The sequence below is a fragment of the Emys orbicularis genome, chromosome 1 (genome assembly GCF_028017835.1).
Source record: "Emys orbicularis isolate rEmyOrb1 chromosome 1, rEmyOrb1.hap1, whole genome shotgun sequence".
NCBI classification, from domain to species: Eukaryota; Metazoa; Chordata; order Testudines; family Emydidae; genus Emys; species Emys orbicularis.
In genome coordinates this window covers 143,476,255-143,491,945 of record NC_088683.1, presented here as the reverse complement: position 1 = coordinate 143,491,945, position 15,691 = coordinate 143,476,255, and the positions used below count along the sequence as shown (strand labels likewise).

At 47.7% G+C, this 15,691-nt stretch overlaps 1 protein-coding gene across 1 annotated transcript; it reads right to left on the bottom strand.

Moving 5' to 3' along the window:
• Positions 1-10,326: 10,326 nt before the first annotated feature.
• Positions 10,327-15,373, bottom strand: LOC135874532 (C->U-editing enzyme APOBEC-1-like). Its single transcript, XM_065399439.1, has 5 exons — positions 15,352-15,373; positions 13,228-13,258; positions 12,376-12,776; positions 11,087-11,208; positions 10,327-10,542 (listed from the first exon to the last, which is right to left on the bottom strand). Exons 1-5 carry the CDS (start codon positions 15,371-15,373, stop codon positions 10,327-10,329), a joined length of 792 nt encoding a protein of 263 aa, XP_065255511.1.
• Between the last annotated feature and the right edge of the window lie 318 nt (positions 15,374-15,691).

Here is a 15,691-nt window from a genome sequence, read left to right as displayed (position 1 = left end):
TCTGAGAGGGGCACAGACCTCTCACAAAGCACGGGACCCAGCTTCGAGGACATCACGGTGACAATGGGTCATCTGGATGTTGTGGAACGGCGATTCTGGGCACGGGAAACAAGCACTGACTGGTGGTACCGCATAGTGCTGCAGGTCTGGGACGAATCCCAGTGGCTGCGAAACTTTCGCATGCGGAAGGGGACTTTCATGGAACTTTGTGAGTTGCTGTCCCCTGCCCTGAAGCGCAATGACACCCGGATGCGAGCAGCCCTGACTGTCCAGAAGCGAGTGGCCATAGCCCTCTGGAAGCTTGCAACGCCGGACAGCTACCGGTCTGTCGCGAACCAGTTTGGCGTGGGCAAATCTACCGTGGGGGTTGTTGTGATGCAAGTAGCCAAGGCAATCGTCAAGGTACTGCTCTCAAAGGTAGTGACCCTGGGAAACGTGGAGGTCATCATAGATGGCTTCGCCGCGATGGGATTCCCAAACTGCGGTGGGGCTATAGATGGAACTCACATCCCTATCCTGGGACCGGACCACCAGGCCAGCCAGTACATCAACCGAAAGGGCTACTTTTCAATGGTGCTGCAAGCACTGGTGGACCACAGGGGACGTTTTACCAACATCAACGTTGGATGGCCGGGCAAGGTTCATGACGCTCGCGTCTTCAGGAACTCTGGTCTGTTTAGACGGCTGCAGGAAGGTATTTACTTCCCGGACCACAAAATAACTCTTGGGGATGTGGAGATGCCTACAGTGATCCTTGGGGACCCAGCCTACCCGCTAATGCCGTGGCTCATGAAGCCCTACACTGGCGCCCTGGACTCTAAAAAAGAACTGTTCAACTACCGTCTGAGCAAGTGCAGAATGGTGGTGGAGTGTGCTTTTGGACGTCTCAAGGGGAGATGGAGAAGCTTACTCACTCGCTGTGATCTCAGCGAAACCAATATCCCCATTGTTATAGCTGCTTGCTGTGTGCTCCACAATCTGTGTGAGAGCAAGGGGGAGACCTTTATGGCGGGGTGGGAGGTTGAGGCAAATAGCCTGGCATCTGATTACGCCCAGCCAGACAGCCGGGTGATTAGAAGAGCCCAGCGGGACGCGCTGTGCATCCGGGAGGCTTTGAAAGCCAGGTTCCACAGTGAGCAGGGTAACCAGTGACTTTTAAGTTTCTGTACAGAGAAGCTGAACCTGCCCCCGTTTCTTTACCCAGTTAAGGATGACTATCCTCTCCAGTTACAGACCCCCTCCACCCCCTTCCAAAAAAATAAAATCAGTTTTACTTTTGTTATTGAACACCGTTGTCTTTAGTACTGTTTTCGCGGGAATCTTTGAAACCGGGGACGCAGACTGTGGTGGGGAGCGGGTGTAGTGTACTGATGCAAATGATCCTTCTAAACTCCAGGAATGACAGGATTCACAGTGGCGGACTGGTTGTTTCAACGGAGCCTGCCAGCCCTCCTGAGTGGGACTGCGTGTATGTGGGGGCTATGTGACTTTATGGCAGGGGGAGGAGGGTTACAGATCCCCTGCTGCGTGGCTCTGTGATCCAGGACAAGGACCGCTGCATACGATCTGTAACTGCCCTCCCCCGCCACAAAGTCACAGAGCAACTAACCCCCCCCCCCCCCCCCGCCCCCCACAGAACATGAAAACCACCTCCCAGACTGACCAGGGTAACTAGTCACTGCACTGTGTATGTGCCCTGCTGCTGGACCTGCCCCCGCCTCTGTAGCCTGCTAAAGGTGACTGTCCTGTCCAATTACCAAGCCCCTTCCCCCCCTGCAGACAGACTCTCCCTCAAAACAGCATGACTGAAACAGTAATGAACAGAAACGTATTTTTTATTAACAACCACACATGAAACTGGGGGGTGAAACTTGGACGGGGGCTTGGGTGAGGCGGCCAGGAAAGGACTTTTCAAATTTTGGGGAATGACAGCCTTCTGGTGCTTGAGCAGTCTGCAGGGGTGGAGTGAGAGTTTTCACGGACTCTTCCGCCCCTCCTTCTTTGGACTTTGGGCGAGGGGGGTATGGGACTTGGTGGCGGGGGAGTGCAGTTACTGATAGACTGCAGCGGGGCTCTGTCCTCCTGCCTCCGTTCCTGCAGAACATCAACAAGGCGCCGGAGCGTGTCCGTTTGCTCCCTCAGAAGTCCAAGCAGCGTTTGAGTCGCCTGCTGGTCTTCCTGCCGCCACCTCTCCTCACGTTCCATGTGTGTCCGGTGCATTTGGGACAAATTCTCCCTCCACTGGTTATGCTGTGCTGCCTGGGCTCGGGAGCAGCCCATAAGTTCAGAGAACATGTCCTCTCGCGTCTTCTTCTTCCTCCGCCTAATGTGCGCTAGCCTCTGGGAGTGTGATGCCAGGCTGGGTTGGGAGACAGTTGCAGATGTGGCTGTGGGAATGAGGAAAAGGCAGTGAATTCCTCCGAAAGATAAATGTAGTTGTGAATCAAGAACATAGTCTTTCCCTGTGAACAAGACCATGAACCACACCTATCACATGCGCACTGAGGACAAGGTCGAATTTTCGAACCTCGCCTTCAGTGCCTGGGCTTTTGCACTGCCGATCTGGGAACCGGGGCAGGACACGGTACTCTCTGTAGCAGGCAAACATGGTAAGCCGTAGACTTGTGGCAGATTAAAACTTTAGGAGTACCACTGGCCACCTTTCACATTGAAAGCACTGCCAGTCTGTGCTGCCAGCAATCGGCCAAGCAGGAACTCTGGCCCTGTCCCACCCCCTCGCGGATGTGCCAGGGAAAGATCCCTGGATGCTGGCCCTCTCCCGCCCCCACCGCGTGGCTGTAAACCAGCGGTCACAGTTCTGTAAAGGAACTTGTTGCAAGCAGTCCCAATACTAACAGTCCCCTACCTAATTCAAAGCAGGTTGTCATGAGCGACATTACTCTCCTGAGGATCCCGGACACCGAGATCCAAAGAATGCTTCGAGAAAGCCTGCAGAGACCGGGGCCCTATGCCGCCATGCTATGCAAGGCACTGATACCAGAGTACCTGCTTGTCTCCTGGCGCGGGAACGTCTCGTACTTCAGAGGACCAAGTAAAGCCGCTCTCCCCAGGAACCTGATGAACAGGCTATCCCATTACTTGCAGGAGAGCTTTGTGGAGATGTCCGTGGAGGACTACTGCTCTATCCCCGGACATATAGACAGGATTTTCATCTAGCTGCAGTAGCAGGGACTAAAGAGTGGAGCAGCTTGGGCAGCACAATCATGCACAACCGGACACTGTTTGATTTTTTTATAAATAGTTGTTACTGATTATTTAAGCGCCCAGGGGGAAGAAATCATGAATCACAGATTGTTATTAGTCTTAATATTCAAGTTTTGTAAAAAATAAAGGTTTATATGTTTAAAGCACTTACCGCTTGATCCTTCCCCTGAATCTGTGTCCGGTTACATGCTGGGGAGGGTTGGTAGGGGAGCTCTGTAAGGGTGATGAAGAGCTCCTGGCTGTCGGGGAAATCAGCTTGGTAAGCGCTGTCGACTGCCTCGTCCTCCTCATCTCCTTCCTCATCTTCCCCGTCCACTAACATGTCCGAGGAACCGGCCGTGGACAATATCCCATCCTCAGAGTCCACGGTCAGTGGTGGGGTAGTGGTGGCGGCCGCACCAAGGATGGAATGCAGTGCCTCGTAGAAACGGGATGTGTGGGGCTGGGATCCGGAGCGTCCGTTTGCCTCTTTGGTCTTCTGGTAGCCTTGTCTCAGCTCCTTGATTTTCACGCGGCACTGCGTTGCATCCCGGCTGTATCCTCTCTCTGCCATGGCTTTCGAGATCTTCTCATAGATCTTTGCGTTCCGTCTTTTGGAGCGCAGCTCGGAAAGCACGGACTCATCGCCCCACACAGCGATGAGATCCAAGACTTCCCGATCAGTCCATGCTGGGGCCCTCTTTCTATTCTGGGATTGCACGGCCATCTCGGCTGGAGAGCTCTGCATCGTTGCCACTGCTGCTGAGCTCGCCACGCTGTCCAAACAGGAAATGAGATTCAAACTGCCCAGACAGGAAAAGGAATTCAAATTTTCCCGGGCCTTTTCCTGTGTGGCTGGTCAGAGCATCCGAGCTCGGACTGCTGTCCAGAGCGTCAACAGAGTGGTGCACTGTGGGATAGCTCCCGGAGCTATTACCGTCGATTTCCATCCACACCAAGCCTAATTCGATATGGCCATGTCGAATTTAGCGCTACTCCCCTCGTTGGGGAGGAGTACAGAAGTCGAATTTAAGAGCCCTCTATGTCGAACTAAATAGCCTCGTGGTGTGGACGGGTGCAGGGTTAATTCGATTTAACGGTGCTAAATTCGACATAAACGCCTAGTGTAGACCAGGCCTGAGTGATTGGTGGAACAAGAAGTAGGACTAAGTCGACCTGTAGGCTCTAAAGTTTTACATTGTTTTGTTTTCGAGTGCAATTATGTAACAAAAATCTACTTTTGTAAGTTGCACTTTCATGATCAAGAGATTGCACTATAATACTTGTACAAGATGAATTGAAAAATACTATTTCTTTATAATTTTTACAGTGCAAATATTTTTAATAAAAAATACTACAAAGTGAGCACTGTACACTTTGTATTCTGTGTTGTAATTGAAATCAATATATATTTGAAAATATGGAAAACATCCAAAATATTTAAATGGTATTCTAATGTTTAACAGTGCAATTAAAACTGCTATTAATCACAATTAATTTTTTAAATCAAGATTATTTTTTGAGTTAATCGCGTGAGTTAACGATGATTAATTGACAGCCCTAGTTCCACTACATCTTTTTTGAAATGGGGAAACCAGCATAGACACAGAATTCAAGGTGTACATGGACCATGGATTTATATAGTGACATCATGATATTTTCTTATTTTCTATCCCTTTCCTAATACATCCTAACATTCTGTTAGACATTTTTATCACTGTTGCACATTAAGATGGAGTTTTCAGAGAACTATCCAGAATGATTCCCAAATCTTTCTTGGATGGCAACAGCTAATTTAGAACCCATCATTATATAAGTGTAGTTCATTATATAAATGTTCAGTTTCATCTGCCATTGTGTTGTCCAGTCACACACTTTTGTGAGATCCCTTTGTAACTCTTCCCAGTCTGCTTTGGACTTAACTATCTTGGGTAATCTTCTTTTGTCTGCAAATTTTGCCACCTCACTGTTTACTCCTTTTTCCCAGATCACTCATGAATATGTTGAACAGCATTAGACACAGTTCAGATCCCTGGGGGACCCCACTATTTACCTCTCTCCATTCTGAAAAGTGACCATTCATTCCTACCCTTTGTTTCCTGTCTTTTAACCAATTACTGATTCATGAGAGGACCTTGCCAGGATCTCTTCTGGAGCCATTTTTAAGGACTGGCATTACAGTAGCTACCTTCTGGTCATCTGGTACAGAGACTTCTTTCAGTGACAATAGTTCTGCAATTTCATATTTTGCATGAACTCACCTGAAGGACCCAATCTGGCATGCAGTTCCTGAACACGGCTACCAGATCAGTCCATGGGGCTAGATGCAATGCACCGGAGAGTGCTGAGGGAGTTGGCTGATGTGATTGCAGAGCCATTGGCCATTATCTTTGAAAACTCATGGCGAACGGGGGAGGTCCCGGACGATTGGAAGAAGGCAAATTTCGGCCCATCTTTTTTTTAAAAAAGGGAAGAAAGAGAATCCGGGGAACTACAGACCAGTCAGCCTTAACTTAGTCCCCAGAAAAATGATGGAGCAGGTCCTCAAGGAATCAGTTTTGAAGCACTTGGAGGAGAGGAAGGAGATCAGGAACAGTCAACATAGATTCACCAAGGGGAAGTCATGCCTGACCAACCTAATTGTCTTCTATGATGAGATAACTGACTCTGTGGATATGGGGAAAGCAGTGGACGTGATCTACCTTGACTTTAGCAAAGCTTTTGATACGGTCTCCCACAGTATTCTTGCCAGCAAGTTAAAAAATTATGGATTGGATGAATGGATTATAAAGTGGATAGAAATCTGGCTAGATCGTCGGGCTCAACGAGCAGTGATCAACGGCTCCATGTCTAGTTGGCAGCTGGTATCAAGCAGACTGCCCCAGGGGTTGGTCCTGGGGCCGGTTTTGTTCAACATCATGAGGAATGATCTGGATATTGGGATGGATTGCACCCTCAGCAAGTTTGTGGATGACACTAAGCTGGGGGGAGAGGTAAATACGCTGGAGGATAGGGATAGGGTCCAGAGTGACCTAGACAAATTGAAGGATTGGACCAAAAGAAATCTGATGAGGTTCAACAAGGACAAGTGCAGAGTCCTGCACTTAGGACGGAAGAATCCCATGCACCACTACAGGCTGGGGACCGACTGGCTCAGCAACGGTTCTGGAGAAAAGGACCTGGGGATTACAGTGGATAAGAAGCTGGATATGAATCAAGAGTATGCCCTTGTTGCTAAGAAGGCTAAGAGCATATTGTGCTGCATTAGTAGGAGCATTGCCAGCAGATCTAGGGAAGTGATTATTCCCCTCTATTCAGCACTGGTGAGGCCACATGTAGAGTACTAATTCCAGTTTTGGGCCCCCCACTACAGAAAGGATGTGCGGAGGGCACTGAAAATGATTAGGGTGATGGGGCACATGACTTATGAGGAGAGACTGTGGGAACTGGGCTTATTTAGCCTGCGGAAGAGGAGAGTGAGGGGAGATTTTATAGCAGCCTTCAACTACCTGAAGGGGTTTCCAAAGAGGATGGAGCTGGTCTGTTCTCAGTGGTGGCAGATGACAGAACAAGGAGCAATGGTCTCAAATTGCAGTGGGGGAGGTGTAGGTTGGATATTAGGAAAAGATATTTCACTAGGCGGGTGGTGAAGCACTGGAATGGGTTACCTAGGGAGGTGGTGGAATCTTCATCCTTAGAGGTTTTTAAGGCACGGCTTGACAAAGCCTGGCTTGGATGATTTCATTGGGGTTGGACTAGATGACCTCCTGAGGTCTCTCCAACCCTAATCTTCTGTGATTCTATTATTCTAATTCAATCATTCTCCCTGCATCCCCCTTCCACATAGGAAAATATACAGTGCTTTGCTGAGAAGCTGGAAATGCCTTCCAGCCTCTGTTTCCCTGGCACCGATGGGAGATGGGAGTGCTGAGGAGATTATTCCTGATGCACTGTGGGATTAGTGCTGTGTATTGCCCCCTCTGGGCAACCCACATTTGATTCCCAGGCTCATTGCTGTAACCTCCTGCTTACTCAGAGTAGTGCTCTGCCCCTGTCTAGTGCTGGTAGGCCAGCTAGAGATTGATGAACCTGCTACAGACTTGGCTAAGAGAGAGGTGTCTTTTACCTCATGCACTAGAAGCTCATGCATTTAGCTCCAGAGGTTCCAGGTTTGATCCCCCCTGCCAGTTCCCATGTGGGTCAGCGTTACACTGGTTTTTTAGCTTTGGCTGTACCTAGAAACACTGTGGTGTTGGGTTCAGTGACCTAGATGTTGGTGTCTCCACTGCTATCTGGGTGACACATCTCGGATTCCATCTGTAGGTTCTATCACTACTCAAGGGGCTGGCAGGGCTGTGAGCACTTTACAGTCAAGTCTATTGTCCTAGGGTTCAGTATGGAGTTTGGAGTTTCATGGAGTCAACAGTTTGGAGAATCATGTGACGCAAACAGTTCTTATGGAGATGGCCCTGTCTAGAAATGGCCATGTGTGTAACTCAAACATGCCATGATGTAGTGAAACAGTGCGTTGGTTTCTAGGATCTATATTTACCAACCTGCCAAACACTGTGCATATCTGTTTGATAACTGGTATGTTTATGCTGATAAGGATTGCAAAGACAAAAAATTCCCCACTCTGGCACTTTGAGTGCAGAAGGTGGGGGCCCGCAAGGATTCTAAAAATTAATACTGGCCACTCCATGCTTGTATTAAACTCCCAAGGTTACAGCTTTTTTCTGACCTTGGATGGGTAGATGCTGCCACCACCCAAATGCAAAAAAACCCTTTGAACCCAGGAAGGTGCACTTGGGAATTCCTCCCTGTGGGGTACCCTCAAGCCCTTTCACACACACCCCTGGGTAAGAGCTGAGAAAGAAAACAAATGAAATCAGCTGTTGCCACCAGCTAATTAAACAACATATGCACAAACCTCTTAGGACACAAAAACCCAATCCTGTTCTTAAAAAAGGTAAATTTTATTAAAAACAAACAAAAAAAGAAAATACATCTGAAACTTAGGCTATTGCTATATTTTAAAAGAGCAAATATAATAATTAAGCATCAAGAATGGTTTTCTTGAGGTCCAGCTTAATGGTTACAAGCAAAACAAAAGCATTTGGGGATTAGTACAGAGGAGTCCACAAGCCATAAAGAAATAAAAGAAATAAACCTAATCGCATCTTCCTAGACATTTCCTGATCTACTTACATATCTGGGGTTTTCAATAAGTAGTTTCTAGGTATGATCTGATGATTTTTCATACCTGGCTTAAAGCTTTTTACAGCATAGTTTCAGCCCTGCCCCTGCTCTCTGGGAGAACAACACAGACCGACCAAAGGGGAGTCTTTCAATTTTAAAAAGTTCTAGCCTTCCCATTGGCTCTTTTGGCCAGTTGGCCACTCACTTTCTTTTACCTATGCATTCAGTCAGACTTTTTAACACTTTCCAAGTAAAGCAAGTAGAGAACAGCTACCAAGAGGGATTTTACAGCTAATTGGCTGGCTGGGTCCATAAAAGAGAGCTCCCCCACCCCTTCATTTATCACAATTATGGAATATCATTAGGGATCATATTGAAGCAACATGAACCAAATTACAGCTAAACAATGAAAACACACATTCAAAGCTCTGAGAAATATGTTTTCGGAATGTGTCATTCTCATCACCATTAGTCATATGCTCTTCACCTCCTTGATCTCTGGCAAGTGAAGATCTGGTCTAATAAGGCCCTGCCTACATTACAACTACAACACTCCTGGGGACTCTGTTTGCAACACCATTACCCCTAACCTGGTTGCCCCTTAACATTTGGCCCAGTTTTCCAACCACTTACCATGTGAATAAATATACTCAGATGGACCATCCTATTGGCTTCAACAGTTATTCAAGTTTGTGTATGCAGGATTGGGCTTCTGGGTCCTACTTAGAGAGGGGAAGTTAACTGTGTCTGAGTTGTAACCTGGTTATGAAAGTTCTGGCCTTCCCTACAAATTGGAGCAATGATTGTGACTGGTTCAGGGGTCAACTGAGCATGTAGCCAGTTCCCTGGCATGGCTGAATGTCTAGTGTAGATGGGGGCTAAGAACTCATTATAGTCTAAAAGACTAATATTTAGATGTCATCCAAAGCCACTTGCAATTCTGCAGGGTATAAAACTGAGGCTGTTACTCCAATTCACAAGTGCACTCACTTTAAAATCTCCTCTTTGCATCTCCAGTTTGAAATTATTGCTAATTATGGATCATTGATAAGGCACTAGGCATACCTGAGCTGTATCTATAGTAATGTAATTTACTAAAGCACTCTTCCCTAAATGTACCTAGTACAAGGATTGCTCCTTAGGAAATACACACCTCTTCTTCCGCCCGAGATCTCATTTGCATTGGTACAAATCTAGAGTAACTCCACTGAATTCAGTGTAGTTACTCAGGATTTACACCAATGTAGATGAAAACAGAATCTAGCTCATTTCAGTTAATTGAATTGGAGACATTAGGGTCATCTATTCATGAGACTGGACCATGGTCCAGGTCAGTATAATGATGATGCTGGTCATTCTGTTGATTGGCTGATGGCCAAGTTTTGTATCTGGGTGTGTAGCTGTAACTGGATGCTTGTAGACAGGTAGTTACTTTTTGGAATGTCTACACTGCAAATGAAGGTGTGATTGTACCATGGTAAAGCATATCCATGTTAGCTTTAATCTAGTGGAGTACAGGTAACAATCGTAGTGTAGATGTCATGGCATGGGCTTCAGCATGGGCTAGCAACCAGAGTACAAATCCTCCAGGGAGCCTGTGTATATACTCTGGTTGCTAACCTGCTCTGAAGGCCATGTCACCACATCTACACTACTATTGTTACCTGTTCTCATCAGTTTAGAGATAACACAGGCACGCCTACCTTTGCTACAATCACAATCTTCACTTGTACTGTAGATATTCCAAAACAAAAACAAAAACCCTACCTGTATACAAGCATCCAATCATAGCTACACACCAAGGTAAAAGACTGGGCCAACCCTTTGCCTGGTTGATGGTTCAGGCTTGAACAATGGTTGGTGCTCCAGGATAGTATGTTGGTGTATGCTGTTGATTGACTTGTGTCTAGGCTTGAACACAGGTCACTGCTTGTGACTGACTGGTGATCCAGGAAAATACATTGATGGGTACCAGTGCTCAGCTGATGGCCTAGGCCTGAAAATCAGTCGCTGCTGGTGACTGTTTGCTGTGTGGAGACTTTGCCAGAGTATTTTTCTATGAGCTTCTTGTAAAACGATTTGGAAAACAGGTGAGCCAGTGTAATTCTTCAGCCAAATCTGTAAACAAGGAGGTAGACCCTGGTACAAACAGAGAAAATGATATTAAAAGAACTTTGGAAGCTAACTGTCCAATGGCATCATGATAGGGTCACTTGGGCTTTTCAAGGGAAGCGGCAACAATAAAGAACCTTTCCCTTGAGCTGCAATCACTGGCCACTTTTCAACAGTGTTACTGAGAAGAAATTTGAAAGGAAATCCATAAAATACTCAATGGCCCTATGAACCCAGATGGCACTCTCCATGTATTAGAGCTGAGCCATGAAAACGGGTCATCAGAGCCAGAGGAGATGTCGATGGAGAGACATGAAATCTCCTAGTGATGGGACATAGTCCTCCTTAGGCTAAATTCCACCCTCCTGGTCTAATCTGGTGCAACCGCACTTCAATGGAGTTCTGCCCATTTACTCCATGGCTGAATTTGATTCCCTCTGTGAAGAGCCAGGAAGAGAGCTCTGGTCTCTTGACTACCAGTTCTATGCTACAACCACAGGACCATCTCCTTTTACCTACATGTGACTCTGGATCAATCCTCTCCCCACCCCAGCATTAAGCACCTACCAACCTGCAGGATACACTGGAATTCAAGCATATAGAATATCATCCATGGAGTGAAGTAGCAGGGCCAGTAAATATCATCTTCTCTGACTCGGTGGTCGACAAATGTTCTCCAACAGTAGTCGTAAGCTGAGTAAATAACAAGATTACTAGTCACACGGTGAAGGACACAACAAAGGGACTGATACACCAATCATCACCTGCCCTGAGTTTGATCAAGGCAAGGGAGGAGAAGCCTTGATAGAGGTGACACTTGAACTGCTGGCGTAACCCACACAGCTCCTGGGTGTGGTGTTCTGTCCCATCTAGTGGCACCAAGACCACTTAGAGAGAGAGAGATTGAGTCTGCTCCACAGCCTTAGCTAACAACCAGTTGGATTTTAGCTTATGCGGTAGAGGCTCGTGCACTAGGCTCCAGATTCAATCCTGCCTGCCGATGACAGTGGTTTGTTGGCATTACACTGGCACCTGGAGATGCCTGCCCTGCGTGAAGCTCCAATCTCAAGCTGAAGGGGATGTCCTCATTATTGCCAGGACACAGTGACCGAGGGAGGAGAAAATGGCACTAAGAACAACAACATAAAGACATGCCCACATGCTCAAAAGTGGAAGGGACGCCTATATACCAAAAGCAACAGAGGGTCCTGTATTGGAGCATAAGCTTTCGTGGGTGAATGCCCACTTCATCAGACTAACACGGCTACCCCTCTGATACTATATACCAAAGACTTTCTGAAACTTGGACAGTGTGGAGCTGACACCGAGCTCCTAATGGGGTTGGTTTGAGACATAAGTGATGTAGCCTACAGCGCTGTACCCTAAGAGTGTGCCTCATGAGGGTGGCTCTTGTACCTGTGATGGCTGGGGATCTATCTGACTCCAGGTAGCCTTATGGGGGGGATAGTTCTCTCCAAGAGCTTGCCCACCCTCTGGGAAGGGAACAGGCAGAACCAGCAGGGAGAGATGGGGGGAGACAAAGAAAAAGCCGGGGGTAAGATAAGTTGTTAAAACTCCACTCTCTCTGCAGGGAATAGCATGTGCAAATACTTGAACCAACCCATTGACCTCCACCCCCACCGCATTTCCCTAGAAATGAATCAATGTTTGGCCAATATGGCAGTGTCTGATTGTGGATTGACCCTCACCAGCTCATTTCACATGGCCATCAAACCAGAATGACTTTCATGCACTACTAGCCTGGGACCTAACTGGCACCAATGGCCTAGAAGTGAAAAGCTTCATGTCCCATTCCCCAGTGTCCAGAACTGAGGTACCTGTAACCTTGGGAAGTGTTACCTGGCAGGCTCATGATGTAAACGTTCACTCCACTGCTCACCAGGTCCCTGAGGCCTTGCCGGTTCCGTTCATCTCTGTGCCTGAAGAGCCGCCCTATGTAGATTTGCAGGGACACTTTGGGATGGGCCCGTAGGAAGTGAATGATCAGTCTGCAACACAGCCCACAGGGGCTCCAGGACAGGAACCAGATGATGGAGCAGCGCACTGAAGGCCTGTGGTGTATCGCCTTGAAGTCATTTTCCAGGCAGTTGATTTCGGCATGCTGAGTGGGGGTGTTCGGGCACCACTTCCTCCAGAACTTCATGCTGCTGCCCCACTTAATTTCATAGAGTAGGTAGGTCAGCTTGGGAAATGCGCTGGGATCAAAGATCGCCCTAAATTCCTTTGGCTGTATCTTCCACCTGAAACCCACATTCCATCACTGGTATCTTTAATGACTCCCATGTAGCAAAAGAGACAGAGGGTGAGGATGGGAGAGGGACAGTTTGTATGGTCTTAGTACCGCCTCTTTGCTGTCAGACAAGCTGCCTGTATGACTGTGTGTCCCCAGGTCCTGTCTCTAATAATGGGATATATGATACCTGGGACTTCTGGATCAGGGGTTCAGTCTGAGCTGCAGCTTGATTGTAAAGGAAGGCAATAATTCTGTCTACAATAAAGCAAGGCACCATGGCTGCAGAGTACTGCACCAGGACCTAGATCGTTATGAAAAGGACAGAGAGAGGAGAAAGGAAAGGAAAATAGCAAGATGCTTTTGAGATAGCAGAAGTTTAAGGGGAAGAAAATCCACCCCCCCCCTCTGAAATTCTCTGAGGCACCAGTCACGTACCAGACTAGAGCTGTCATTCTTACCTGTGGCTAGCACTTCTGGATGGATGACCTACTGGAAGAGAGAACGGAGAGTCACCTATGAGCTGGTACAAATACAGGGTGGGTTGGGGGTGGAGGCGATTTTTGGGATCCCAGTTCTCATCCCAGGGATCCAGGACAGCATCTTAGGAAATCAGTGACCATTCACACCCACCTATTCCTTACAGTGGAAGTCCAGAGAAATGTGACCCTGCTCCTTCCTAATTGCACCAGCTTTCTGCCATGTACTGTCATCCTTACCTGAGGGGTGCTATGCACAGTGCCCCCTGGGGCTATATGCTCCTTATGCCTAGATAAGGAGTTTAACTGGGTTGGAAATTGGATGGGAGACTACCACAGACAGCTTTAATATATCAGGAAGCAGTGACTTTGTAGGGGTACTCTTCTCTCAGAATCAGCAGTGAGGTACCTGGCTCAGTACGGGGTGCTCTTCTCTCTGAGTCAGCACTGACCCTAGCATAGCACTAGGGGGCGCTGTGCTGCAGGGAGTGGGGTGGCTGGTTCAGTAGGGAATGCTCTCTCCTCTGAGACACCACTACCCTGTAACCCTGGTGTGGTGCTGGGGATGTCTCTAGATGAGATATAAGACCAAGGATGGGGTGGTTAGAATCCCTTGACACTCTTTGTAGGAGTAGCAGTGTTAACCCTGGTGTCCTGGGTAAATTCTCATTTGTGTTACTGTACTTTGCCTCCCAACAATTCTCCCTGTAGTTTCAGCTGGCTACTAGATTTTTCTTCACTCGCAGTCAGCTGTGTGGTGTTGCTGTGCTCTGCTAAACAGTGGCCATGCTCCACCCCAGAGGTTCTCCTCTAACACCATTTGTACATCAGTGCAACTCCGTTTATTTCAGTGGAGTCCCTCCTCACTTAGAGTGGTGTAAGAGGAGATTCAGGCCCTTTGCATCAGCTCGTGAAACGTTTTGGAAGGGCTCAGCCTGGAAGACATTAGGGAAATGTTTGTTCTTTGTGATGTTAGATCCTGCCAAATTGCCCCATGTTACTGACACGGCTCCTCCTCCCCGTGCTCTCAGTCTCTCCTGTCTGTGATTTTTCTTTGAGTCCCTTTCTCCAGAACCTCTCATGCATCCCTGAGCTCCCGGAATGGAGCTGCCATCCTGCTCTTGTGCAACTAGTTTGGTTCGTAGGAACCTTGAAGGCGATAACAGAAAGAATGAAAATATAGACCTAGTGACCTTGGTTCCCAGGCCTGGGAAGAAACATCTTGGCGCCTTTGCAAGGGGGTTAGATAAAGTTCAAAGCGAGTTTAAGAACGTTCTTGGTGTGTCAGATTTTAACCCTTTTTGTCCCAGAGCAAAGTCAGTTTTCGCTACCCTACTTGCAAGAGGGACACTTAATAGCAGTGTTACCAATGATGTGGGTACATGACTGCTAGGAGCTGGACCGGCTAATTCACAGACAGAGAACTATGTTCACTCTCTTACAGGAATACAAAAATAAATACTTTTCATTCAACACTGGCTGCCATGACATGGTTATAACCAGCCTGGGGCTGCATCAGAAGCAATGCCCTAGGAATGAAAGGCTCCGTATCCCAGCCCCCAAACCCCGGGCCATCCAGTCTCCCTCACCTGGTGCTGGCTCAGGCCCAGTGCTGCAGACAGGCCTCCTATCCCATTCCTTGACTCTCTTGGATCAGCTGGTAACCCTGCCACCCCCTGCTACTACCTGGGGCTTGCTTGCATTTCTTACCCCAGAGATGATCTCAGCACTATTCCAATCTCAGTTCCCCTGAGTCAGCCACCCTCCCCTTGAGACTTGTATTTTCAATAATTTGCATCCTTTAGGGACAAATCTTACCACACATTTTATACCTAGGCATGCAAGCATAGACACATATGCCCCTGCACCCAGAAACACATATACAGAGATACAAATACACACCGATAAAAACATATGCATTATACAAAGAACCCCACATCCAAACATCCACTCCTACACATCCCTGCATGATCACAAGTGCTCATGAACACATGCAAACATACAACATGCACACATATACACAATCATTCACCTCAAATAATCACACAACTCGGGTACACATAGACAGACACACACACACATTCTCTCTTTCGCCTACACACATACCGGTCTCTGTGGAAGAAGTCATGGCTTCCTTTTCCTTTCTTCTAGCCTCCTGGACTGTGGGATGGTCTTTTTCTCTCTTAACTGAGACACTTTATTTCTTTCAGTTCCTGTTCATGAGAGCTGGCATTGCTCAGAGCGAAGGGATGGTAACCACTCAGCGCCCTGGAGATTAGACTGCAGGGAACAATCTTGCCCTAGCAGCGGAGGGGCTGGGGGCTAGTGGGAGGAGCACGGGAGGGAGTGGGGAAAGGGAATGGATGAGTGACCTGAGAAGTCTTCCCCATTTCTAACCTCTTTGGCTGTCCTGGAGGAAGGGGAGTTTTTGCAAGTGATGAAGGAC